Consider the following 27,092-nt stretch of genomic DNA (forward strand, 5'->3'; position numbering starts at 1 on the left):
ATTAGGACCCTTGGTTTGCCCGCGCTAGTCCCTGATGTGCCGTGTCCTAGTGGAGTTCTGGCCGGCTTAGAATCCCAGCACCATCGGGGCACATTTGAATCTTGATCCTGATTGATTAGAAACGAGTGGCTAGAAGCTCGGTAACAGCTTGTAAGTCGCCATGGCTTCTGCATAGTTTGGTATCTGACCAACACGATTAATTCAAGGAAACCAACTGCTGCCCACAGCAATGCATACGTACATTGTAGTACAGACTACAGATTAAGTAACAGGTAACAGGCAATAGGACAACAGAGCCAGCGGGCCACGTCAAGATGTACGTAGTTTTGACCCATGTCTACCAACCTAGCGTGTACAGATTGTTATATCTCAACTGTGGAGTAACAGACAGCGGATCGGCCAGGAGACCGTCAAATCTCACGTCTAGACGTGACGCAAAAAGGATCTGATGAAGGCTGGAGCAATAGAAAGTAGGAGTGAAAATGAATTATGAAAACACGATTGAAGAAGAGAAGATACGAAAAAAACACTGGGATGGCAGGGTTGGCACCTGGCGCCTTCCTTGCTTCGTAGGCTTCCTGATTTTTCAGGCAGCGTTGCGGGAGCTTTGGCAAATTACGCGACGGGCGCGGTTAGCTCTTCGACGCGTCTCAGCCTCATCGTCCACGATGCATTAAATGATCACAGCTGGCTCCAAACAAGTCAATGTGAGAACAAAGAGGGACTTTGAAGCTGATAGCACATGAGAGCCGCGCTATTTTCTTCCTTGCTCAAAGAACACACCAAGACCACATTCTATCGCATTCTCATCCACCGTTCTCTGCCCAGCACATTTACTTTCGATATGTCACTGAAACGAAGTGCCAACACCTCGAGCTCACCGGGAGCTGCGAAAAAGCCAAAAGCAAATGGTAGCATCACATCGTTCTTTGGCGCTCCCAAGCCCAAGGACGGTGCCAGTGCACCAAATGCCAGTGCTCCACCACCACCTCCCACCGTCAAATTCAACAAGGAGAAATGGGTGTCCTCCTTGACGGCAGAGCAGAAAGAGTTATTGCAATTAGAGATTGACACACTGGATGAGAGCTGGCTTGCTCATCTGAAGGATGAAGTTGTCTCTCCTGAATTTCTCAACTTGAAACGATTCCTCAAGAAGGAGAAGGAGTCAAAAGCAACTATTTTCCCTCCAGAAAGTGACATCTATTCATGGTAGGGCTTTTCTACATAAGTTTAGCTATCTAGCTCATTAATGCTCATTGCTGCTCAGGTCACGACATACCCCGTTGCATACCGTGAAAGCCGTCATCCTCGGTCAAGATCCCTACCACAATTTCAACCAAGCACACGGTCTTTGCTTTTCTGTTCGACCACCAACCAAAGCCCCTCCTTCCCTGAAAAACATATATATTGGAATCAAAAATGATTACCCATCCTTCGAAGCACCTCCAGACAATAGCGGCCTGTTGACTCCATGGGCAGAACGTGGGGTTCTGATGCTTAATACCTGTCTAACTGTCCGAGCCCACAATGCAAACAGTCACGCGAATCGAGGATGGGAACGATTTACACAAAAAGCGATTGATACAGTGGCTCGTGTCCGTACTCGTGGTGTGGTATTTCTGGCTTGGGGATCGCCCGCTGCCAAACGAGTAGCAGCTATCAACAAACAGAGACACTGTGTTTTACAGTCTGTTCACCCAAGTCCTTACAGTGCTCGTAACGGATTTGTACGACCCTACCCCTCCCGTTTGTTATTTTTAGGAGATAGTGTTCCAACTGACGGTGATTTAGTTAACAAATGGACATTTCAAAAAATGCAACGAATGGCTTTCCGAGAGATATGGGCAGGATGCCTTGATCGACTGGAGTTTGAACCCTAAGAAATCCGTCTTCGATCAGAAGCCTGCAGTAACGACCACAGGCGAAGACAAGCAGGAAGGACCTCTTGCCACCAGCAAACTTGCCAACAAAGGCCCTCTCGATGTCGCTGCTGCAATGGGCGACGATGAAGCTGCAATCAAGGTGAAGACTGCCACGCCGTCAGTCACAACAGCGGACGCCGATCTTCTTTGTGACGAAGATGATTTGGATGCTCTTGAGGCACTTGCTGCAGCAGAAGACGATTTTTCTGCCCCCAAAGTCGAGACTGTGAACGAAGAAGTAATTGTGAAAGAGGTCAAGAAGAACTGATCTCGAGGTGAAATGATATTGGCCACTATAGAAACACCGACTATGTGGAATCTTGTACTATGAGCGTTGGCGTTCTTCTCTTTTTTCTTGTGTGATTGGTGCCTATGTCAATCTCGGGCTTTTATTAGGGTCAAATGTATTGGATGCTGGTGTAGATCGAATAGAATACATCTACTGTGTCAATCACATTTACAGGGTTACTTCAATTAAGTCAGCTATACTAAAATCAAGCCAATCATAGAACAATACCTCTTCGAACCAAATATAAGACAAATATGAAAGGAAATGAGAAGATTTCACATCAAGGCATAGCATTCAAGACTAAAAAATACAATTTCCATTCAGATTCTTCGTTTCATTCTTTTCCTATTATATTTATTTAAAGCTCGTCATGCTCAGGAGCGGCCTCCTCGGTGGCCTCAGGAGCCGCAGTCTCAGTCTCAGAAGCAGCAGCGGCTTCGGCGGCGGAAGAGGCAGAAGCTGAAGCTGAAGCAGAGGCGGCGGCGACAGAAGATGCAGAGGCAGAGGCAGCAGCGGCTTCCTCGTTTAGTTTGGCGAGGTCAGCGACAGCATCGACTTGGTGCTTTCCGTTGGCCTTGATGAATGCGGCGAGGTCCTCGACAGTTCGGGAACCAGAGTATTCAATAGGGGAGCCCTTGGAGCCGGCTGGGTAGAGCTTGATGGTAGGGAAGCCCTGGATAGCGTCGGGGATGTCATTGGCAGTGGCGTCGATCTTGGCAACGGTCACCTTGGAAGCATATTCGGAGTTGTCAGCGTAGACTGAAGCTAGCTGCTCGTATTTGGGAGCCAGACTGTGAAAATTGCATGTCAGTCAATGCTGCTATCTCTCTTTGCATGGTTGGAAGGGCTTACGCTTTGCAGTGTCCACACCAAGGAGCATAAAATTCAAGGAGAACATCCTTGTCGTTGTCGATAACGAGGTCCTGGTAAGTGTGGGCAACGACAACAGTGACAGGGCCTTCCTGCGACTCAGGAATGGGCTCAGACTTGATGCTAGGGTCAACCTTGCCATCAAGAACGTCCTGGATGAATTCGCCGACCTCCTTGACAGTAATATCCTTGGTCTGGTCCCAAGGGAACTTGGTGTTTTTCTCAGGGTCTTGGATAGCAAAGGCAGGGAAAGAGGCAGTGTCCAAATTGAGGTTTCCGGCGTGGGCACCGAACGCCTTGGCGTCGATAGTAGCGATGTTGATTTTTCCACGATGTTGTTCGGCAATAGGGCGAAACTGCTCTGCGAACTTCTCACGCTCTTCAGCGGTCTCGGCGAAAATGTAAGCGAGAGGGATTCCAGCCTTCATGTACTTGGCATAGGTCTCGGGGCCGACCTCGCCGACCAAAGGTGTGCTGGCGGTGGTGATCCAGGTAAGAATGCTGTCAGAGTCGAAGGGACCAGTGTAAACAGCCTTCTTCTCGTCAAAGTCCTTGTACAGAACAATAGAGGGTTGCTCGACTTCTTCAGACTTGGCAACTGCCACATCATCACTGACGCCAAAGAGGAAGTTGTCACGCTCAGACTCAGCCAAAGTATTGAAAGCCTCGTTGGCCTTCTTGCTGTCCGTGGGAATATATCCAACAATGACAATCTTGTCGAGGGTCTTGAATTCTTCGAGATTGGCCTCGGTGACGGGGGAGACGGCGGGGAGAGATTGCTTGACCATATAAGAAGTGATGCTAGATGAAAACCAAGTCCAGTTAGTACATACAGTCAGCATAAAAGTATGATCAGAGGATGAAAACTCACGCTCCGCTCTTGCGGGCGCCTGCGTAGGGTTTGACATTGTCTTCGCCACGGAAGATTTTCAGGGTAGGGTAACCCTCGACACCGTACTCTTTGCACAGCTCAGCCTCGGCGGTACAATCAACCTTGACCAAAGGGATATTCTTCTCCTTCAATTCAGTGGCAGCAACCTCATATTCTGGTGCCAGGGCTTTGCAGTGACCGCACCATGGCGCAAAGAACTCTGCCAAGACGAGGTCATGTCCCTTGATAAAGTCAGAGAAGGTATCCTGGGTCAAAGAATGAACGTCGGATTCAGCGTCAGAAGCATATACGACGGCCGAGGCACCCAGAAGGGCCGTGGTGATGGAGAGAAAAGAACGCATGGTGATTGTGGATTGATCAGTGTCGCGAAGGGGGGATCAGATGTAGACTGAAGACAACAAACAAACAAGTCGAGGGCGGCTTCACAGAAGCTATCTATTTCTCGACTATAGTAATAGAAAGGCAAGACTGTCTGTCTGTCTTCTCTTCTACTTGTTGGGGGTATAAAAAAACACTAAGCAAAGAGAGACTGGATGGTTGCTTGAGAGAGGAAGTCGTACGATGGAGCGTCCCGTATTTAAGATGGGAAGCTGCGGAGACAGATAACAGTGAGGACAGTTTGTTCTTTACTCCTTCCGTACGCCAGTGGGGACTGCATTAGCGCGGGCATCAGCAAGGGTCGCCGTACTATTACAGCCCTGTTACCGATATATTACAGCAAGCTGCTTGTTGTTACATGATGTGCCCTCCAAGTCGTACACCGTTACATGCCTACAATATGATTTTCACTATCACTCAATTACTTCGTTTTAGACTCATGTAGCCTGCCGAAGTTCTTCAGATGAGGAATTGGGTGACCTTTCCTCTTATATCTCTAGGGAACTCTATCCTGTTATTCACATAGCTTCCAAGCTTACAAACATTGCAAACATTCTAAAGCTGCCCTGCAAGGCTGGACAACAGACAGACATACAAGCTCTTCTTGCTGATTACCCGAGTGGCATACTTGTCCATTTCTTGATTATTAATCAGCCATCCCAGCTTTTGATTATAAGTAACAGTAACTAGCCATGCGGATTGTCGCTGATTATATTACATTGCTTTATCTCGCTTGATGCAAAAGGTATAGTACAGCCTATATGTGCCTAAACTCAATTATCCTCTTAATATAGCGTGATTTCTTGTTTTCATCTCCTTTGAATCTACAGGGGCCACACGCGGTATATATGTATATGTCGTGGGAACACCTAGGACTCGTGTTGGTCTTGATCCAACTCTTCTGCGAGAGCCAATGCATCTCGTTTTCCGCGATCCACATCCAAACAAAGCATTAAGGGGACGGCGAGGAATATCAAAATAGCCAGGAAGACAAAGGACGGTCTGATCTCACCATACCGATCGGTGATTGCGCCGACAATCGCAGGACCAAACACGCTCGAGCCCTTGTCAGTAATCGCATATAGAGCGTAAAATGCCGTTTCGTATCCAGGAGGGATGAGCTCGCCGAACAGGCTTCGGCAGTACGCCGACAAGCCGCCCATTGTAAGACCGTAGATGGCTCCCATGGGATATACTTCCCAAGGCTGTTGTAACCCAAGGAACCCGAGTCTCTGTATCGCAGGAATAAATCCTAGCATTCCATATAATGGGATGACTTCAAGTAAAAGCACACTGGCAATAATCGGATACTGGGCACGGAGATTGAAATGCCGTGAGAGAAAACCCCAGGCAAATGCGCCCACAACTCCAGAGAGTGTTCCAATAACGCTGATCAAGCCAAGTGCTGCAGGTTGCATATGAAGTTCAGTTTTGGCAAAGAGAATGGCGGTCCCGCTAACCGTCGCAATTCCGTCGCTGAGGAGAAACCAAGCCGCAAGAAATAAAGCAACATCCTTGAGACGTCGAGCTCGCATAATAGTCCTGGCAAGAGATTTCCATGAAAACGACATGTAGCCAAGCCAGGTGAGAGTAGTCTTTCCATCGCTTGGTGTAGGTAGCGGAGGGCCCGGCCGTGGTCTTAACCATAGCATCGAAGGTATAGTGAAGACAAACCACCAAAGACCAATCAAAAACATAACCAAACGGAATGAGAATGTAGTCTGGTGAGTGACTTGCACAACAATGATACACATAACTTGCAGCAAGAGAGCTCCGACGTAGCTTATCCCCATGCCATTCGCAGAGATTCGCGTAGAGAGACGTATAGTTGAATGCTCTGGGTCATCTGAATGACTGCCTTGCACAGAACTTGCTCCATCTGGGACGGTTTGCAGCAGCGGTGTGTTAATATCAGGAGGCGTGGCAGCATCGAGTTCGTCATTCGTATTCTCTGCTCTTGGTGCTGCGGTGACCTTGCGCAACATTGCCGGATGATGCCGAACGAGGAGTGGCAGGAACGAATTGAGAAGCACAAACGATGAGCCAAAACATGTGTTCGCGATGATTGCCAGAATTGCCGCAAGAATATAGATCTGAGGCTGGACTGCAATAAATAGCATGGTTGCGACAGATCCGATGCATGCGAACAGTATCAGCAGCGACTTTCTGTAGCTGCCGTGATCCGCAGCACCAGACATCGTGACAATAAGCAGCGCTTGAATTAACACGCTTAGTGAGAAGGTATACATCGCAAAGCTTGCCGTATTGATCTCGAGTCCGAGCAGATCAACAACACATTGATTCGACCGACTCAGCAGAAGGTCGCTGGAGAAGGTGCTTATGTGGCTAGCCTGACATGGCTGGGTCTTGTCATCTGCAAGATGTCCATTGTCACGAGCCATTTGTTCCAGCGTGATGGGAAGGAAGGATCCTAAGCGGATAGTCAGTCCTGTTTACCATGATCTGGGCGCAACTTACCCATCGCACACACGACGAATACTTCGGCGGCCCATCCATAGCTGTACCAAGCAGCAATTTCTCGTGTACTAGTCGGCCGGGTATCGTCCCCCGGATATTGAGGGGAAGGCGAGTCTTCGACGTCCGACATTGTATACTGTTTCGACTTATAAGACTTATATGTAGATAGAGCACGACAGCCCCACCTCATCTAAAGTCGCAGGTCTTCAAGAGGAAGAGGTTGAGGATTCACTGAAGATCAGATAGAATCTAGAATGGATATCATGATGATGGTAGAAGGTTGTATGTCCGGGAACGTATGCTTGCTGTTTCTTCATCTGATGGTAGTTGGAGCTTGGATGATCACCGACGGTCACAGGCGCCAACATGTCATAGCTCGCGACTTGCGCTAGCTGCTTTGGGCCGAGATTGATAATTCCAGGTTGAGTCTAAGATTTCGCGACCGAAGAGGAGAGAGCCTGTAGACAGTATTTAAAACACAGTAGAGGACCACTGCACACAGTTATAGGCTTCTGCCTCGTTCTTTGGCATGTTATTTCTGTGATTTCATTTCATCAGTCTGTATACCTACTACCTTAGGCATCCACAACCCCGGATTAAGCTAGCCCATTTATCTCAGCCAATCAAAAGCCTTCCACATGTACGGGGAGGCAGTTGCCATTTCAGGACTAGTGTAGCTGGTTTGCGCCTGCCGTCAGCGCTGACGAGAAATTGGGTTTACCTTGTTGAGACCTCACTTTCAATCCGGTGCAACAGGGACAGGTTCCGCGATATCGMCCTGCCAATAAACAMCCCGCCGCTTCATAACGAACTGTCAATTTGTACCTCTCCTGTCGCTTAATTCTGGCTGTACCCGTCTCAGCCATTGTCTGGAAACCATTCACTCTTTGTGTCGACGCTACCATCCTTGTTTCACGGTCAGGTCGCTTTATCTTCGCATTTTCTCCACTGGCTGTTCCAGTACAAGCCATCGCCTCCTTCATAAATTTATCATCGCCTCTCGCACGCCGTCCGTTCTACTGTCTCGCGCTCCCTGCAGCCTTTCAGCGTAGCCTCGATGTCCGTCCTGCCTTAGAACTTTCGTAACCCTCCATGGTCGCATGAATCGTCGCCGAACAAGAGAGCGCAAGACTTAAATCCGCTTACACGCGTCCTTTTGGCCTTCGACAAGGTGTGAGTTCTGGACTGAGCAGAGAGCTTTCATTATCTCTTCTCGTTCAGTCCGAAAAGGCTGCAAGTCAAGGACGCAATCGCAGCGACGACTGCATCGGACACTTTAATGCTATTCGAGTCGAGGGAACGAGCTACCAAGCCCTGTGACGGACGAGGTCGCACCGATTAGACGGGTGCCAGTGATGCCTGGTCTCGTCATGGACGATGTCAGCGCAAGTGCATCAAGAGATTGGGGTGACTCTTACAATCATCATGAAAGCAATGGGAACTCGACCGTAGTGCGCGGGGCCCACCAGGTTGATAGCAATGGAAAGTCAGACAACCCACAGCAAGTCAATGGGTTCAAGGGAGATGACGGTAAAGGTCAAGGGTTCAACACGGCAATGGTGCTGAAGCATGGACAGTCTAGCGTTATGCCAGACAGTGTTCAAGGACTATGGGCTCCACCACTTATGCATATCACTCAAGGGTTTTTCCCGTATTCCCAGCTTGTGAACAGAGCTGTACAGCAATGCTATAACGATCTCTGCGACGTCATCACAGAACTAGCAGATTCAACCCAACCACAGCAATCGTCGTCTGCCAACGGAAAGCCGGACCCGGCAGCTATGCAAAAAAGAATCCGTATACTAGAGTTTGCGCAGACTAAGCGCACCGAGTTCATCAAGCTTCTTGTCTTATCGCAATGGAGTCGTCAAGCCGTGGATGTCAGCAAGCTCATCGACCTGCAAAACTTTATTCGAACACGGCATTTTGCTTACCAGACTGCTGTCCAACGAGTAGCAGATATGAAACGAGACTTGGTTAGAGCTCAGGTAGCCAATCCAGATTTACAAACTGCATTGGAGGTTCTGACGATGGGCCGTGTGTCGAATATGCCAGAGGTGAGCATCATCCATTGCGCTTCATCTTACATCTAATGTACTAAATTCCCCTTACAGTTCGGTTATAAACCTCCCAAGCCTCTCAGTTCAAAACGCCTGCTGGCAACTCTACAGAAAATCAATCGCATAATCAGCACACGCTTGGTGACTAGCGATACCATTCCTTCCTCCTTGAATGACTACCGGGTTCATGACGGCCGGGCCACCTTTTCCGTCCAAGGCGAATTCGAATTAGATCTCTCCATTGCCGAAGAGGATGTTACGTCACAATTCTACTTCATCGACATCCGTTTTCTTTTCACTCCGTCCTCTCCAATCCCCAAAGGTCGCTTCTTCAACGAGCTCGATTCGCAGATAAACAGCATACTGAAAACGAAAGGCTTGTCAGGCTGCTTCGACTTTATCCACAATCTTGTTCTTGTGAACAAAATTAACATCCTGTTCAAACAAGCAATCAGCCTCTCCAGAGGCCAGTGGATAGGCGCTCTACGCGTTGAGTTATTACATCGCATTCTGGTTGTGCATTACTGGCCAGATAAAAGTGGTCCCAAGAGTTGGCTAGAGATTGGTGCTCATAGTGGCCGTCAGCAGCGCCAAAAAGTGTCCTATCTTGGTCTTCGCTGGGTTCGTGACGGCAAAGAGTGCGAATCCGCGCAGATTCACTTTGACACAGAGACGCTTTCTATGGAGTCCATTCTTCGAAGCGTAATCGCTATTCATTCAGCCCACATACTCCGCGCTGTCTACGAACGCCTCTGCACGGAAAATCTATTTGCTAACCACCGACTTTCGATCAGCATGCAAATGTCCAAGACTGAGCCTGGAAACTGCCGCCTGAACGTTCAACTTACTGAAACCCGTTACCTCAATGCATCATTGGAACCTGTCTCGGGTACCATGTGTATACATACCATACCTTCACTATTATGCCGTTTAGACAAGGGAAGCGCTTCCGACGATGACTTTGTTAACCGAATTTCACGACTGCGTTGCATTGCAGCCATGGAAGAAATCGAATCTGACGCAAAGATATTCGGATGGGAAAGCGTCGATCATCGCAAATTCAAGGTAGACATTCGTCGTGTCTTCCCAAGTAACATTTTGCGGGCCTCCTTCTTCCGCAATCGTGTCTGGGGAAGTTCATGGATTATTGCTGCGACGACTAGTCTCAGCGGTGATGACTGGTGGATACTGCGTCTCAAAGCGCGACCATTATCATACCCTGATGGGTCGGGTCACGCTCGTGTGGTTGCTGGTGGCTTTTCCGTTCAGTCTACTCGTGTTTCATCCGGTGATCAAATCTTGTCGCCGCGAGAATCGAGATATCACTTCCCAGATCTGGATTACTCTCTTACTGGAGCTCTGGTGATGTACTCGAACGCTTTGTGGCTTTCAGAGCTGGGATATCAAGACGTTCTTCCACCAATGGATCAACTACAACTTGGCTCAAGGTTGGAAGTGCCTTGTCTTTATCTCAAATTCGATATTGCAAAACTACCAAGACAACTACGGATTACACCACTGGAAGGGGCCCAAAGCAAGTCATATGTTCGGGAGACCTTCACAATATCATATCATGGAATTGATTTCCGCACGAAGAATGCAATCGTGGTCGCACACGGGCGATTCCACACCCCTTTGCGAAAAATGGGGTTGAAGAGGTTAAAGCTCGATGACTGCGTACTCCTTCGGCGAGGTGGCACAGCTTTTGCAATGCGTTTTCTCGTTGCTCCAGGCCAGCCGATCATGACCGATCTGTTTGAGCGAATACAGCGACTCAACATAGCCTTGTCTTTGTTCCATACACTTCAGCAAAGCAAGATCACTGTTAAATCAGTATCTCTGTCGAATTTGTCGTTTGTGTATGCGCCACGTGAAGGTTTCGAAGCAAACATAGTCGTCAGGCTAGATAGACTGGGCCACGCGCCTGATTTGGACCCTGCCATCGTTCGTCTACGGGATGAGTCGCTTTTCCGCTTACGCCTAGATATATCATTCAATAATCTGAGTCCACACAATCGAATCAAGCAATCTCTCGGGATGATACTCAACCGGTCAGGTCCAGGCAATGGTGTACAATGTGTGCTACAGTTACTCAAGTTAACTCTACCTGTGCTTCGTGCCTTGGATCGCCTGGTTACTGAACCGCAGCACAACTCTGCACTACGCGTCCAGGTTTCGATTCGTGGGGCACAGACCTTTCAAATCCACTACTTTGGTCTTAGATTCCGATTCCTAGTCAATGCCTTACAACGCCGTGATAAAATTATCTGGACGCTGAAAGACATAAGCTCATCAGAAGGACAACGTGATGTAGAGCAAGCCGTGGAGGCCAAGCTACAGGAGAAGATTTACCGTGGAAAGGGAGACGGTTGGCAAGGCCTCGGGAATGGCGCTGTGGCCGAAGTTGATCAAGTCGGAAACCTATTGTCAGAGCTGGATTCTTGTTTCGCAGATTTGACGCCGCCAGCAGCACTGCCAGCAGCTCCTAGCGAGATTGCAGAGAAGAAGCCGGGCAAAGCAGCCAAAGACAAAGGACAGAGGACGAATGGGACGTCCAAGATAAACCGACAGTCGCAGGAAGTGCCGAAGGAATCTGATGTAATTATGATTGACTAGTTGAAAGATTACTCTGGATAGTAATTTATAATATTTGTTACAGTATCAAAACGGATTCTTAATGTATGGCATTCAAAGTAATCAGTGAGATATATCTCCCTACCTAAACCCACCCACACCTGGGCACCGAAGCAAGAAACCCTTAAGGTATCAGAACGCGGAGGATAAACGTAGAATGAAGCGATCGAAAACAAAGAACATGATAAAGCCTGCCACCTTTCCTCTCTTTTTTATATTTTCGAGAGAACAGCCTGTGAAAACAAGCCAGACAATTCAATTTCTGATGATACAAATATAAAGGCAGCCCATTCTTCTGTTGGCCAGACAGGAGCGTTTAACCATTTATCGCGAATAAGGATGAAAACCACGATGACCACCTCCGCGACCTCCACCGCGATAGTTAGCTCCTGGTCGCCCGGGGTTTCGGGGACCAGTGGGAGCGTTTGCAGGTGCAGCAGGAGGTGTAGAGCCGCCTGGAGTGCCTGGTTTGCCTTGGTTCTGCATGCCGCCTCTTCCCATGTTCCCACCACCGCGACCTTGTGGGCCTGCTGGGACATTCGGTTGAGGGACCTCGTCATACATGCCTTCCCATGATGTAGGGCCGCCTTGTTGATAAGGGGAGTAGGCGCCGCCTCGTCGAGCTTGTTGCTGCTCGTACTTTTGTTGCTCAAAAGCTAGTTGCTCGTGAGCATTGTAGCCCGGCCCACCACGGTTAGCGCCATAACCAGCGCCACCCATGCCCATTTGTCCTTGCCCTTGGCCTTGCATTTGCTGCATTTGCTGCATCTGTTGCATCATGGCGGGTTTGTTCATCATATTCTGCATACCCTGTGGACCGGGACTGGGTGATTGACCAGGCTGTTGACCGGCTGCCATTTGCATCTGTTTCATTTGCTGCATCATTGCGGGATTCATACCGGCCATATTCATTCCGCCCATGCCCTGGCCTTGAGCAGCTGCCATTTGCTGCTGCATCATAGCAAAGTACTGCTGCATTCGTTGCCAGTACTGTGCCATCATCTGTGGTGTGATGCCACTGGGTATACCTCCTGGTCCTTGGCCACCTTGCTGTTGGCTATTGTCCGGCGTCATGCCCTGATCTCTGCCCCGTCGGCCACCATCGTCCCGCAGGTTTCCCCTTGGCTGAGCCTTCTTCACCTCAATAGATTTACCGAGGATTTCCAAAGGTCGAGAAAGTGTGGCTTCCACTGCGGCTTCACTGTCGAACGTCACGAAACCAAATCCTCGCGGGCGTCCAGTGTCCTTGTCGATCATAAGTGTGGCGTCCACCACACGGCCGAATTGCATGAAAAACTGTTTGAAGTCCTGCTCTGTGGCTTCCTGGCTGACTCCTCCAACGAAGATCTTACTGGTCTTCTCTTGCTCATCGCGAGGAATGGCACGTTTAGGATCGATCTTCCCCTGTGTCAGCGCACGTCATTGATAAAACGAAAAGCAAGCAGCTGAAACTAGATATCGTCGGACTTACAATCTTTCCATCTAGGTAATGCTCTTTAACCATGACCGTGTTGACGGTTTTAGGATCTCTGAAGGTAAGGAAACCGAAACCTCTCGACCTCCCTGTAGCGCTGTCACGCATGACTGTGCATTCCGAGACCTCGCCGAATTGTGAAAAGTAATCCTTAAGCGATTCTAAGATGACACTGATTAGCTTCCCTGGGCTGGGGGTTGATCCCTGGGCAGGGGGTGGATGACATACGATCCGTGGTCTCCCAGTTCAAGCCTCCAATGAACATTTTCCTACAAATGAAATGTTAGACATCCTTTCTTTCGCTCAACTACCAGAACGCATTCTCAAACACGTTATACAATAAGTAAGACGAGAAACAAAAGATTGGGTAAGTCGGCTGGTCTGCAAATATATCGCTATGCGGTTTCTGACTTGGTGTTGCTGATCAAGGGCATATCAAGAATGCTGTACGGACTAACGAGTCCGGCAAATAGGGCGATGCGTTGCATATGATTCACGCTTTTCCATCTCTCTAGGACAAGCATGAGGTCGAACGGTTTCAGTGTGCCTTTGGATTCGCGGAGACATGCAAGCCGGTCGCTCTCGGGGTACCTCGCGAAGCGATTCGACCCAAGACGTGTATATTGTATAAAGGATATAATTTACGCCTTGCCAGATCAGTGGGTGAAGATGGACGTCCGTGTGCATGAATCCAATAGCGCAGCCCGGAGTGGTGGGCTGCTTGTCGTATAACATATAGAGTCCTGGGTAGCCAAGTCCGATTGATGGGTCTTTCTAATGTTCGTCATATCAAAGAGAAGTGTCTCGATAGTTCTTGTATTCCCAGATGTCGAATCGTCTATTTGCTGCTTTGCTCTATCAACTTGTATCGATAAGAAGCTATATAGTATCAACTGTACTATACTCGCTGGCGATATAACATCGTGTAACAGGCCACTATGGCCTCTAGTTCTCATCGTCTCCATCGAATAGCATCAATGGTCACTGGCCCCTTGTGCAGCAATTTCCCAGACTATCGATGACCCAACAAGCTTGCCACCACGTAGCCGTAGTTCACATACAATAGCACTCAGTACGTATAGTTTCTGCAAGTATGCGGTGGACATCTATGAATAGCGCGGCACACTTTGTTCCAAGCATAGGGTCCAATAGCTTCCTCGCAATTGAGGCAAGCTCTATCATCTTCCATTGGCCAATCCGCACATGCCGATGAAACCCCGCAAGTCATTTGTACGCTCGGAACAAGACTTTAACAGCTAATTCTCCAATATGCCGTAAGTGGCTGTCATGCCTCAGAATAAGCCCGCTATAGGTTCTCTGTTCCTCCAGCCCAACAATATTCGCAGACCCAGCGTCGGTACCAAAAATGGTGCAATGATCGGATATACTCAAAGAAAATAAATGAACTTACCCATCTTCCTTGATACCTGTACCCTGTGTTTCTCCATCTGTAGACTGCAACCCATCACCAGAGTGCACGTTTATGTCGTGTGAGGTCTCATCCATTGAATGGTAACTTTGGATCCCACCAGTCTCCTGGACGTGATATGTATCATGTTCGTTTGAGTTCTCATAGGAGGGCTCGTAGCCCCTTCCATTCTGGTAATCATTGGTTTGGGGGACCGCTGATGAAGTAGTTGCATCCGCGGAGTAGTCGGCTACTCCAGTGGAGGCGGCCTGGTTATTGTCATTTCCATCGTACCTTGGAGACCAATTGTTAGCACCTGAGCAAATAATTATCAATGAATGACTCACAAGTCAGCAAAGAGATCCTCCTCAAGCTCTTCTGGTTCAGTCATTTTTGCTGGTAGTGAGATAATTAGACAAATTAACGAAACCTGACGTAAATCTGAATGAGACCAGAGTTAAGGCGCGCCTTCTGAAGCGTAGCCTTGATGTATACAATAAAGGAGCAGGTGATTAGAATGTGAGGTGCAGTCTCACGGCGGATGAGGTTGTGTTGAGTGGAAGTTGTGAGAGGTGAGGCAGAGTAAGGACGGACGGCCGAAGACAGACCAGGGTGGAGCAGTTGACCGCCCTAGCAGAAAGTGCGGAGGGCTCCAACTGATCAGGTGGGTCAGCAACAAGCATTCAATCAATCAATTGATTTCAGCAGAAGGCAGCAAGCAACCGACTATGTTACCAAGCCGTCCACAGGCACGAAACGGCTGTGCATTACTGTTTCGATTCCCGAATGCATGAGGAGCAGCCAGTGTTTGGTCTCGAGCTGTCGCAACGATGGCTAACAAGAAGACCCACCAACAGGTGTGTTCAATATCCCACCTTGAACGACTTTGCTGAACAGGGCTGATCGATGTATAATGGGGGTGACTAGGAAATGGTCCAGGTTGGTTCGTACCTCTTTTCTGTTCAGATCGGACTGGATATGACAGGTGGCTGACATTGATTCATGTTCGTAGCGGACCGTTCTGAGTATGTCTACACCGTCCATAAGTCCGAATCGCTTGCTCGGTACCCAATTTGAGAGCGTTCTACACCCGACTTTATACTATAGGCGCTAATTGTTCGTGAGAAGGAGTGCATCTCCATTCTGGAAGTCAAGATCTACATCTCAACAGCATGCCAGCCCCAGGCCTTACGATGCTAGCTCCGTCGTTGGCGCATCCTATTCGCATGCCGACATCCTAAAGTATGTGTGCAAAGCAACCTCACTGCAATCAAATAATCGAATTGAAGTATATAGGATTTATCTGACAATCCGCTCAGCACGTCGGCTCGCACCCCACCTCGGTCTGGATTAAACGCAGGACAGCATCGCGCGCAACCCTCGCTAGCACATCTCGAAGGGAAAAAGACCTCGTCACCAAACCGCCCTTATAATAATATACTATCGCATTCGACACGTGGTTGGGAATATGGAACCGATGTTGCAGATGAAGATGACGATGACGAAATATTTTATGATGACGACGAAGATGAATTCGGGCTTCCTAGTATTGCTAGCATGCGGAAAAAGGGAAAAATCACTCAGCGTACACAACCCTCATTTACAACAACCAATACGATGTCAGGGAACTCCTCGCTAGGTGCAGATCTAGATGCTTCTAGTCGACCAAGAGCCAATAGTTCAGATATTGCAGAAGAACGAGGCGTATCACTTTACCCGTCAGCGAAGAAAACTGAAGGCAAGATCCTTCGTCCTCAGTATAAAGATATTTTGAAAGGTATGACTGTTTGAAACTGGTACGGTTTGATGTCCTGAAACATACTGACATTGTACGATATAGACCCTGCCAATTCCTTGAATTTGATAAATCATTCACCGCCACCTTCTGATGCCACACCGAGTCAACGAGAAGCCCATTCTGCGCGTATTTCCAGGATCAACAAATTCAAAAGAATCTTGCAGGCGAGTACTGTGTCCCTGTCAGAGCTCCGCTCCCTTGCTTGGTCTGGAGTCCCCGACGAAGTGAGAGCTATGACATGGCAATTACTGCTGGGCTACTTGCCGACGAATAGCGAGCGCCGCGTCTCAACACTTGAAAGAAAGCGCAAAGAATATCTTGATGGAGTTCGCCAAGCTTTTGAACGAGTTTCGGTGAATGTGCCTGGTTCAACAAACACGAGTTCTGGCCGTGGCAGGGGTTTAGACGAGGCAGTCTGGCATCAAATTAGTATTGACGTACCCCGTACGAGTCCTCATCTGCAATTATATAGCTACGAAGCGACTCAGCGATCTCTGGAAAGGATACTTTACGTCTGGGCTATACGGCATCCTGCCAGTGGCTATGTTCAGGGAATCAATGACCTTGTGACTCCATTCTGGCAAGTCTTTCTAGGTGCCTACATGACAGATATTAATGTCGAAGAAGGAATGGATCCGGGTCAACTACCAAGATCTGTTCTTGATGCGGTAGAAGCTGATTCTTTCTGGTGCCTCACCAAACTGCTTGATGGCATTCAAGACAATTATATCTATGCCCAACCAGGTATACAACGGCAAGTGAAAGCACTGCGCGATCTGACGAAAAGAATCGATGCTGGGCTGGCAAAACATTTGGAGAGCGAAGGAGTCGAGTTTATGCAATTCAGTTTTCGATGGATGAACTGCCTGCTTATGAGAGAGATGAACATAAAAAGTACAATTCGAATGTGGGATACATACCTGGTAAGTTATTTTACAGATAGGTCGATTGATTGCTCGCTAACATATGCAACAGGCTGAGGAACAAGGATTTTCTAGATTTCATTTATACGTTTGCGCCGCTTTTCTTGTCAAGTGGACTGATCGATTGCTCAAGATGGACTTTCAGGTATGTACTAGCCATTAAAGGAACCACCTTCGTGTTATTGACACGTAAATAGGAAATCATGATGTTTCTTCAGGCACTTCCAACCAAGAATTGGACAGAAAAGGATGTTGAGTTGTTACTTAGCGAAGCATTTATATGGCAAAGCTTGTTTCAGGATTCAAGCGCACATTTGAGACAAGACGGTGAAGAAAACGATACCGGCTACATGTTTTGATTGCTATTTGCCCTTTTGGTGTCAAAACCAGATAATGATTGAGGGGCACCTCAAATCCTGCATGATCAAGAGGAAATTTTTAATCGAACATCCACAGACATCTGCTGGCATAGAAAGGCAGTTGACATAGCATTACACCCATTTTTTTTAGGGAAAAGTCACTATTTTAGACTATTAATCAGCAGAATATTTCGATATTACACTAAGTGCTTATTGATGAATTCACTTATCAATAAATCCTATATGAACACTTTTATTCTTCATCACACAATACTTAAAATGTGTGTAGTAGTTGAGTATTGTAGGTAGAATCGTTGTGAGATCTGATAAGATGGAAACCTCGGCTCTCATTGGTCCCAACCTAGAGCGCCGGCGGTGGCAATCGTCAATACAGATTAATTTCGAGGTGAACAGTCTCTCTTTCTCCATCTACCCTCCCCGTTGCGCCACCCACGCACTTTCTTCTTCACCATGTCTTATGGAAGGAAGGATTTCCTTAGCCAGCCGGCGCCTGAGAACTACGTCGCTGGTCTCGGTCGAGGTGCTACTGGCTTCACAACCCGATCAGATTTGGGACCGGCGCGAGAGGGTCCAACACCAGAGCAGATCCAAGAAGCGTTAGCGAAAAGAGCTCAGCAACTAGGAGCTCCGACACCCACAGCTTACAACACAAGTCGCGAAAAGGGAGGGAAGGGTAAAGAGCAGGAGGCGGAACAGGAAGAGGACGACGAACGCTTCCAGGATCCAGATAATGAGGTCGGACTGTTCGCCTATGGTGCCTATGATCGTGAAGATGACGAGGCAGATTTGATCTACCAGGAGGTTGATGAGAAAATGGATAGGAGACGCAAAGCAAGAAGGTTAGTTCCAACGCATTTTCATTCCCTCTCGCGGGTATTCGATGTCTCATTTTCGAGGCGTCGTCTTCGCCTTTTGCCTTTCATATATTTATTGTGGACAGAGAGCCGACTTGATTCTTTCGATGCCTACAGGGAAGCCCGCGAACAAAAAGAACGAGAAGAATACGAGCGAAACAACCCGAAAATTTCACAGCAGTTTGCCGACCTGAAACGATCTCTCGCCACCGTATCGGACGAGGACTGGGCCAACATACCCGAAGTTGGTGATCTGACAGGGAGAAATCGACGAGCTCGCCAGAATCTAAGACAGAGATTTTATGCTGTACCGGATAGTGTGATTGCAGGTGCTAGAGATGCGGCTCAGTTTGATACTACCATCGCCGAAGATGGTACTCAAACCGAAATCTCAGGTGCTGCGGGAGGAGATGGCAGCTTGACGAATTTTGCCGATATTGGTGCTGCTAGAGATAAGGTCCTACAGGTACGCCTCGATCAGGCGGCCCTTGGATCTTCTGCCGAGGCTGCGTCAGGTAGTGCGACTAGTATCGACCCGAAAGGCTACCTTACCAGTCTTACCAAGTCTGAATTGAAGGCCGGCGAGATGGAAGTTGGCGACATCAAGCGTGTTCGAGTTCTCATGGAATCTGTTACACGTACAAATCCCAAACATGCCCCGGGTTGGATTGCTATTGCTCGATTGGAAGAATTAGCAGGCAAAATTGTCGCAGCGAGGAACTATATTGCAAAGGGATGTGAACTCTGCCCAAAGAGTGAAGACGCCTGGCTGGAGAATATTCGACTTAACGAAAACCACAACGCCAAGATTATTGCAGCGAATGCAATCAAGCACAACGATCGGTCTACCAGATTATGGATCGAAGCGATGAAGCTTGAGACAGATGTCAGAGCCAAGAAGAACGTTTTAAGACAGGCTCTTCTACATATACCGCAGTCCGTAGCTATCTGGAAGGAAGCCGTGAATCTTGAAGAAGATCCAGCAGATGCTCGCCTACTTCTTGCAAAGGCTACTGAAATGATTCCTCTGTCTGTCGAGCTTTGGCTTGCACTAGCGCGCTTAGAGACGCCGGAGAACGCACAGAAGGTTCTTAACGCAGCTCGTAAAGCAGTGCCAACAAGTCACGAGATTTGGATTGCTGCAGCTCGATTGCAGGAGCAAATGGGAACGGCAAACAAGGTTAATGTTATGAAAAGAGCTATCCAAGCACTTGTACGCGAAAATGCTATGCCGAAGAGGGAAGAATGGATTACGGAAGCAGAGACATGCGAAGAAGAGGGTGCTGTATTGACTTGCGGCGCAATTATCCGTGAAACGCTAGGTTACGGGCTCGATGAGGATGATGATCGAAGGGACATCTGGATGGAAGATGCCAAAGCAAGTATCGCTCGCGGTAAGTACGAGACGGCGCGAGCAATTTACGCCTACGCTTTGCGTGTCTTTGTCACCAGCAAGACATTGTGGCTTGCAGCGGCTGATTTGGAGCGTAACCACGGAACGAAAGAGGCTTTATGGCAGGTTCTTGAGAAAGCTGTGGAAGCATGCCCTCAGAGTGAAGTTCTATGGATGCAGCTCGCGAAGGAGAAGTGGCAGGCTGGGGAGATAGACAATGCACGACTTGTCTTGAAGCGTGCTTTTGCGCGAAACCCCAATAACGAAGATATTTGGCTTGCCGCTGTCAAGTTGGAGACAGACGCAAAGGAAACAGAGCATGCTCGAGAGCTTTTGAGCACCGCCCGGCGTGAAGCGGGTACCGATCGTGTCTGGATTAAGAGCGTTGCCTTTGAACGCCAGTTGGGCAATATGGATGAAGCACTCGACCTCGTCAACCAGGGTCTACAGATTTACCCCAAGGCTGACAAGCTCTGGATGATGAAAGGCCAGATATACGAGTCTCAAAAGAAGTATCCACAAGCACGAGAAGCTTACGGCACTGGCACACGGGCTTGCCCTCAGTCCGTTCCACTGTGGCTTTTGGCCTCGCGGCTTGAAGAAAAAGCAGGTGTGGTGGTCAAGGCTCGTTCAATTCTCGATAGAGCTCGGCTTGCAGTTCCCAAGAATGCAGAGCTCTGGACTGAGAGTGTGCGAGTGGAGCGACGTGCCAACAATATCAGTCAAGCCAAGGTACTCATGGCCAAGGCACTCCAAGAAGTACCCAACTCTGGCCTGCTCTGGGCCGAAAGTATTTGGCACCTCGAGCCTCGAACACATCGTAAACCTCGCAGTTTGGAAGCCATCAAGAAGGTCGAGAATGACCCTATCCTCTTTGTCACCGTGGCACGTATTTTCTGGGACGAACGGCGATTGGAGAAAGCAATGACCTGGTTCGAAAAGGCTATCTTAGCGGACAGTGACCAGGGTGATTCGTGGGCATGGTATTACAAGTTCCTGATGCAACACGGCACGGAAGAGAAACGACAAGATGTTATTTCCAAGTGTGTAATCAGTGAGCCAAAGCACGGAGAGATTTGGCAGTCGGTTGCCAAAGATCCGATCAATTTCCATAAGTCTACAGAAGAGATCCTAAAGCTCGTCGTGGAGCAGTTACCTCGTTAAGCTGCGATGAGTTCGATATGCATTTGGCGATATATATGTGATGGAGTTTTATTTCAATGGGCGTGGCGTTTGTCCTCGGGACTTTCTGTATGATATTCCTAGCCTCCCGAGATTGTATGACCTCTATCAAACAATATAAGATTAATAGCTTCTTGACTTCGTAGCCTACATGTAACTATTGAAAGCATAGGACTAAGCAGCGTTCACAATACATTCATAATCTTCTTCTAGTCCTATGTATCAACAGCATAGCACCTAATTATACTCATCAAAACAACAACACCAGTCAATGAACACAAAACAAATACTCCAATCCAAATGCAAAGAAATTGAAGAACCACAAAAACAGGAGTCTTTTCTTGGTCTCTGAAATAACGGTCAAAGGCAATCTAACACAGTAACAAAAAAAAGCGAAATTGGTATCTGAAAATAGAACAAACGATAAGAATAGATAGAAGCCTAGTCCTCATCTTCCTGACGAGAACCTTAAGTTTTTTTGTCATGTCCGCCTAAGCCGCATACCCCTTTCGTAATCATACAACAAACACATGAAGTGTAAGGAAAACGCCTCCCCATAAGGAAAACCCGCCAAAGCGCTGATTGAATATTTGATCCTCGGATTCGAGGAAGGATAGTTGAAATCGTAGATAGATAATGATATGCTTTTGCCGTGAGGTGTTCAGTAGATGGATTGTTCATGCTGAAGCTTTAACCCGACGAATGGGGTTGATCATGCCGCCAGTGACAGACAATCGTCCAAAAGAGAATTTAGCTGATCTCTATCTGTCATTGTGCCACCTTCCCATTCCCATTCATCGTCAATATCCATGGCATCAACGCCATTGGTCTCCGTAGTTGCTGTTGTTACCGTGGTAGCAGTCTTCGAATCGACGTCAGCCTTCTCGCGCAGCTCTTCAATGTAACCATGTCTCTCAAGTTCCAGTTCATCTTCATCGTAGGCACCCATGATCTCTTCAACAACCAACGGCATCTGACCGAGTAGCGCCCCGCCCAGATTGAGTGCCAGTCGCAAATCCTTAACTCCCAATGGTTGTCTGATACGGGCCTCCTTCGCCTCAACGGGCAGCAACCCAGTTGCGAGATCCTTGGTGATTTCGCCGCGAGTAAACCCAAGCTCTTCACGTTCTAGTTGCCTGCGATATTTTCGTGACATCATGCCGTTGATTGTGCCCGATGGTCCGTTATGCCTTGTGCGCGAGAAAACGCTTGATAGCACCTGCTTGACAAATGTCTCCGTGGCGATGGCCATGAACTCGGCGCAAGGGAATCCTGCTCCGCTGGCTACCGACTCCTCGTAACATATCGGTACCATACGGGCATATATTGATTCTGCATCGGGGAATTCGCCTGTTTCCGCGCCGAGTGGTTGCGCGTAGCGTTTTCGAATCTCGAGCTCCCAATCTGATCAAATTTATTAGGACAACACAAATCAAGAGTGACAGATGTCTTCTTACTCGTTTTGTTCAAGCCACCGGCACTCGCTGGAACCTGTGTAGGTAGCGTAATTTGCTTGGCTTGATAGTATAACTCGAGCTCATTTGATGCTAACTCATGTGGATCCGGCTGTAGTCCCAACACATATCAGCGCAGTTCTTCCATTCACATATTTAAATCGCAAAACTTGATTCGTACCTCAGGAATAGCTTTGATCCTCTTGCGGTCCCGGGGAGGTAGTTGCATCACCTCCGTCTTCAGCCTTTGTTCCGCCAAGTCACTCGAGACCGGCTTCGATACCACAGTAGGCTTGTCATTTGCCGATACCCAGCTTGCGACGCCATGGTCGGGGAGGTCTCTGGAGAGGTTGCCGATAAGCGCACATATGAAGTTGTTATGTAGATGCTCGGTCCTGGGGTCGGCACAAATTATGTGATCAAGGCGCGAGGAGAATTCATCTTGATTCAGATGGCCTGCAAAGTTTTAATGAACAGTAATCAGCAAATGCCCAATACCAAGAAACCTAAGAAAAAAGAAAAATACCTAAGAGGAAGAGCGTGGTTGACTGCTTGTACTCCGCCCAATTGTCGCCAATAGCGGCCTTCAGCTCCGTGTATACAGGCTCAAGATCCAGGCGCGGGACTGAAATCAGCGCCTTTGTAGACTTTTGCGAGGCAGCCGCTGCTGATGCGACAGTCTTGGACGTAGATACAGCCGTCGAAGCCGAATCGGTTCGACTCAGGGCTGCCGGATCGATCTGCATAGTAAATGGGAGGGAGAACGCGCGATCGGCTGCGCGAAGCCACAGGGAAGACGTTAGATCTTCATCAAAAATGAAGAGATGGCTAGACCATTTCTTGTACGTGATATGGTCGTGTGAGTCGGGAGAATTGAATGAGGCCCTGTTGGAGATGAGGATCCGGACGCTTGATGAGCGAGGTGGATGGAAGTTGAGCTTCTTTGGGTGTGAATAATGAACGGAGGTCGCCAAACTTCGGCTCTATCGCCGCCCGCATTCGGTACGTATTAATTAGTTCGCTGCTCATTGCGCATTCAACGTGAGAATTAATTCGATTGGTCTGTAATTATGTTTCCTGCTATTTTTTTTCCCATTTTGAAATTATGCCCTAGGACGAGTAGACGCCCATCTAGACAAATTCAGGGTATCAATCAATAAGTAGGTAAGCTACTTTCGTTATGTTATAGATACAGCTATTGAAGCTCAATCACATCCTCGTTCAATACACCAAAAAGGCTACTGATTTCCCCTACGAGCTCAATAATCTCGCTTCCTAACTGCCCTGTAACCAAGACTGTTGGGCCCAAGTTAGTATCAAGGCTTGGGCAAATCTACAATAGAGGGAAACCTACCATAGGCATATAATAATGCATAATCACCATCGGTTGTGTGCAACGACGATTCGGTCTCGAGACGATAGTGGAATATACGAGCTAAAAGTCTATCTCGCGCGTGTTGTATATTCGGTAGAGCATCATTCAAAGGATACTCGAGCTTCATGGAGGATGCGAGCACTAAGAATTTCATTTAGCAGGTTGAACATCAGATTGTGTGTTGACAAGCACTTACCTGACAGCAAGTGACTAATGCGAGATGATAGCTGGACACGTTCCTGAGTTGTATACTGGAGTAGACTGATCTCGCCTTCGGAAGCTGTGAGATTTTTCAAAATTTCCATATTCATGGAATAGAAGGCGTTGAGCATGCTTCTCGTTCGGTTGATAATATTTCGATAGGCTACCTCCGGAAAGGGGCCTCTCAGCTCGAACTCCGATTTGGCTGAAACTTGTAATGACTCCAAATTCTGGATGAAGCGCTCGATTTGCAGCTTTTCGCGAGTAGTCAGATATGGAACAACGGGCTTGCCATTGATCATCATTGATAGTGGATCGCGTTTCCAGATCAAACTCATCTGCAGCCATAAAAGACTCAGTCCATCCTTAAGTTTAGATCTTGCACTAATTGGCCAAATGATTCTTGTGATTATAATTCCCCAAACGCAGCCAGACAGGACTGCAACCACACGGTGAAGCGCAATCTCCGTTATAATCGGGTGAGCACCGCCTTCGTCATCATCATGGTCATTATCATTCGCAGATAGAGAGTAAGCATATAAAACCGAAAGGTTGTATGTGAGCATGATGAAACGTCCCATCGGCCCTTGGCCTTTGACCAGAATGATATAGGCGGTCCATGTAGCCATAAGCCAGCCTAGGAAGGCGAGAGCAAAAACATTTCCGGCCGACATATACCAAGAAGCTATAGAGCAACAGGCACCGAGACATGTGCCGAGGAATCGAGCATATCCAGTAGTATTAGACGCTCCAATGGTCATAGAGCAGACCAACATGTAAGAGACAAGACCCCATTCACCCCTCCACGCAGTAAATACGGGCCGTGTCGCGGATATGAAAGATGGAAGAGCATATACGGCGGCACCAACGCCAACTTTGACGGCGTACTTTGTTTCGTCACGTCGCAGGAAGCTGAAAGACTTCCAGACTCGATAAGTGAGCTTGTTCCGAAGGCGAATATCATCAGTGTAGCCACTTTCCAACGATGAATGTCCTTTCCTCAGGTGAGGGCGGCTGGAGTTCGTCAGTGCCAGATTTGAATATTCTATAGCCTGTATTAGTGATTGCATGAACTTGCTTATATGTATGGACTTACCACTATTCGACGATTCTGGCCCACAACTCTTGAAAACCCGCCAGAACTTCAGCCAATTCCATGTTAAACCCTGTGGACGTTCGTCACATTCAAGCTTCAATTCATCTAGAATCTGGAGCAGATCTTTTAGCTGCTCTCCGAACTCCATCAAAGTAAAACTGAAATGACCGCAGCTAGCGGACACTTCCTCCAAATCAGCTTCCACGTCGGGGGATTGTATTCTGGCAAAATCTCTTTCCCGATAGACCGAAGCCAGAGCCGCTTCCCTAGCGTCTCGGTATAGCTTCAAAGCGCGATCAAGGCTGCTGTGAAATTTGGTGTTAAACGATACCCTATGATCCGGACCAGAACCGAAGGGAATATCCTCAAGAATCTCCTTGAGGGTGAAGGCAAATGATTGCTAGAAGTCATACGTCAGTGACAATCTAGGTCTCAGAGATGTTTATCACACTTACCATAGACGGCCCTAGATGCTCAATGAAGACCTCAAACATTCGCTGTGGTGATGGGGTGGCAGTCGAAACACCTCCTTCATGCTCCAGATTCGATACTGGAACATTCACGGTCTGAGGCTCCGCTGTCAAATCAGCCTCCTCCGGCTCTCTGGATGGCGTGAGGGTCACTGGGTCTTCAAAGACCGACCAGACACCGGGATAGCTGGTCGAACTGTTCTTACGTACAAGAATGGTGCGATTAGGCGAGAAGATACCAGAGCCCTGTTGAGTTTGCTTCAGAAGTTGAAACTGTAGGTTTGCCGCGCTTTGCAAACCACCCATATTCTGGTTGATGTCTTGAACACATCGAACAAGTCTCTTCTCCAGGCGATATTCCCGCTCTGTACCTACGACGTAGTGCTCAAGTTTGGCTTCCTTCACCAATTTATCCAATAGAATATAGCTCCTCTTGTTTTGTGCGGACGCATTAGTGAATGGCGATGTATGCATCTCGTCATCAGATCCTGTGATGAAGCTTTCAGTCACGTAGCCAAGCATGATTGCGAGGGTGCTTGTCATGGTAGTCACATTCGCTCGGAGCTTTTTCCTTGCTGATATGGGAAAGAACAGGAATGACACTGCCATAGCTGCGCAGACACCCATTATCAGCATTTTTAGAGTCTGTTCTATTTTAACAAATGACAGATTTCCCTTTTGTACCGCGCCTTCTTTCGTCAGGATTGTAGTCGTAGAGAGTGAAGCAAGAGAGCATGCAACGTTGACTAGAGGGTCGTTGAGCCTCTGTTTCGTCCAACCGATAAATGCAAACCCTCCTCCGCAAAAGACAATCAAAACTATGATATGTCCGATTACAAGCAAGTCGAGGTTCTCGAAGAACATGGAGACGTACATGCTGGTAACAGACACAAATATCGTGTAAAGGAAGGCGAGAATGGCGCAAATCAGAGCCTTAATCATACTTCCTCTAGAACGAGCGGGGTGGAAGTAAACCGTAACAGTCGCAACAACATGCTTCCCATCCTGGTGTCCTAAATATGACGAGATAAAGGGAATATACGTGGCCAACGATCCCAACAGGTAGGCCAAGCCAAACTTGAACACGCCTTTGCCATGCTCCGAAACAGCGAATGCGTACACCTTATCCCACACGCCTAGTATTCCACTGCGTGCGGTGTTTTCCATGTCGGCCGATCGATGAGGTGTATCAAAAGAGGTAGAAGAAGAGGAAGAGTTGAGGAGCGGGCGTTGCTCCTCCTCGTCGCCATCTTGAGCAACATCGTGCCTTCCCGACTTGACCAGATTGACCAGCCCTTTCAATCGCTGGCCTGTTCGAGGAAGGATGAACGTCGCTTGTCGGAACTATTGCCGAGTACGCCGCCTGTTAGTCGAAACGAACTCTTGTGCAGCTTGAGAAGATGGCGACTTACGTTAGACCGACGAGCGCGGGAATTGGAGACTTCCTGACTTGGTGCGGAGGTGCTCATTATAGTCGTTCTGGATGAGTATACCAGACAACCCCCATCACGCTGTCAACGAAAGCCAAGTTCTGACTTTATTCATGGAAAAACAGATCAAA

The 27,092-nt window shown here is 48.1% G+C and overlaps 7 protein-coding genes across 7 annotated transcripts; 3 read left to right on the plus strand and 4 right to left on the minus strand.

The window, feature by feature from the left end:
• Nucleotides 1–844: 844 nt before the first annotated feature.
• On the plus strand, nucleotides 845–2,190 carry BHQ10_007821 (uncharacterized protein; the record flags this gene model as incomplete). Its single annotated transcript, XM_040880559.1, has 3 exons — nucleotides 845–1,209; nucleotides 1,268–1,727; nucleotides 1,792–2,190. 3 exons carry the CDS (start codon nucleotides 845–847, stop codon nucleotides 2,188–2,190), a joined length of 1,224 nt encoding a protein of 407 aa, XP_040736324.1.
• Nucleotides 2,191–2,569: 379 nt separating this feature from the next.
• BHQ10_007822 (uncharacterized protein) lies at nucleotides 2,570–4,314 on the minus strand (the record flags this gene model as incomplete). The annotated part of the gene is made up of 3 exons (XM_040880560.1): nucleotides 2,570–3,002; nucleotides 3,064–3,882; nucleotides 3,953–4,314. 3 exons carry the CDS (start codon nucleotides 4,312–4,314, stop codon nucleotides 2,570–2,572), a joined length of 1,614 nt encoding a protein of 537 aa, XP_040736325.1.
• A 906-nt stretch (nucleotides 4,315–5,220) lies between these two features.
• On the minus strand, nucleotides 5,221–6,959 carry BHQ10_007823 (uncharacterized protein; the record flags this gene model as incomplete). The annotated part of the gene is made up of 2 exons (XM_040880561.1): nucleotides 5,221–6,782; nucleotides 6,830–6,959. The coding sequence occupies 2 exons, from the start codon at nucleotides 6,957–6,959 to the stop codon at nucleotides 5,221–5,223; spliced, it is 1,692 nt and encodes a 563-aa protein (XP_040736326.1).
• Nucleotides 6,960–8,184: 1,225 nt separating this feature from the next.
• On the plus strand, nucleotides 8,185–11,505 carry BHQ10_007824 (uncharacterized protein; the record flags this gene model as incomplete). The annotated part of the gene is made up of 2 exons (XM_040880562.1): nucleotides 8,185–8,886; nucleotides 8,944–11,505. 2 exons carry the CDS (start codon nucleotides 8,185–8,187, stop codon nucleotides 11,503–11,505), a joined length of 3,264 nt encoding a protein of 1,087 aa, XP_040736327.1.
• Nucleotides 11,506–11,847: 342 nt separating this feature from the next.
• Nucleotides 11,848–14,796, minus strand: BHQ10_007825 (uncharacterized protein; the record flags this gene model as incomplete). Its single annotated transcript, XM_040880563.1, has 5 exons — nucleotides 11,848–12,927; nucleotides 12,995–13,158; nucleotides 13,226–13,266; nucleotides 14,409–14,699; nucleotides 14,753–14,796. 5 exons carry the CDS (start codon nucleotides 14,794–14,796, stop codon nucleotides 11,848–11,850), a joined length of 1,620 nt encoding a protein of 539 aa, XP_040736328.1.
• Nucleotides 14,797–15,235: 439 nt separating this feature from the next.
• Nucleotides 15,236–20,917, plus strand: BHQ10_007826 (uncharacterized protein; the record flags this gene model as incomplete). Its single annotated transcript, XM_040880564.1, has 7 exons — nucleotides 15,236–15,262; nucleotides 15,577–15,647; nucleotides 15,725–16,182; nucleotides 16,246–17,126; nucleotides 17,179–17,271; nucleotides 17,900–18,345; nucleotides 18,478–20,917. The coding sequence occupies 7 exons, from the start codon at nucleotides 15,236–15,238 to the stop codon at nucleotides 20,915–20,917; spliced, it is 4,416 nt and encodes a 1,471-aa protein (XP_040736329.1).
• Nucleotides 20,918–21,647: 730 nt separating this feature from the next.
• On the minus strand, nucleotides 21,648–27,000 carry BHQ10_007827 (uncharacterized protein; the record flags this gene model as incomplete). The annotated part of the gene is made up of 10 exons (XM_040880565.1): nucleotides 21,648–22,339; nucleotides 22,393–22,501; nucleotides 22,571–22,845; nucleotides 22,916–23,372; nucleotides 23,645–23,685; nucleotides 23,744–23,905; nucleotides 23,961–25,010; nucleotides 25,062–25,461; nucleotides 25,517–26,875; nucleotides 26,944–27,000. 10 exons carry the CDS (start codon nucleotides 26,998–27,000, stop codon nucleotides 21,648–21,650), a joined length of 4,602 nt encoding a protein of 1,533 aa, XP_040736330.1.
• Nucleotides 27,001–27,092: the final 92 nt, after the last annotated feature.

This window comes from Talaromyces amestolkiae (genome assembly GCF_001896365.1).
Source record: "Talaromyces amestolkiae strain CIB chromosome Unknown scaffold17.1, whole genome shotgun sequence".
In the NCBI taxonomy this organism is placed as follows: domain Eukaryota; kingdom Fungi; phylum Ascomycota; class Eurotiomycetes; order Eurotiales; family Trichocomaceae; genus Talaromyces; species Talaromyces amestolkiae.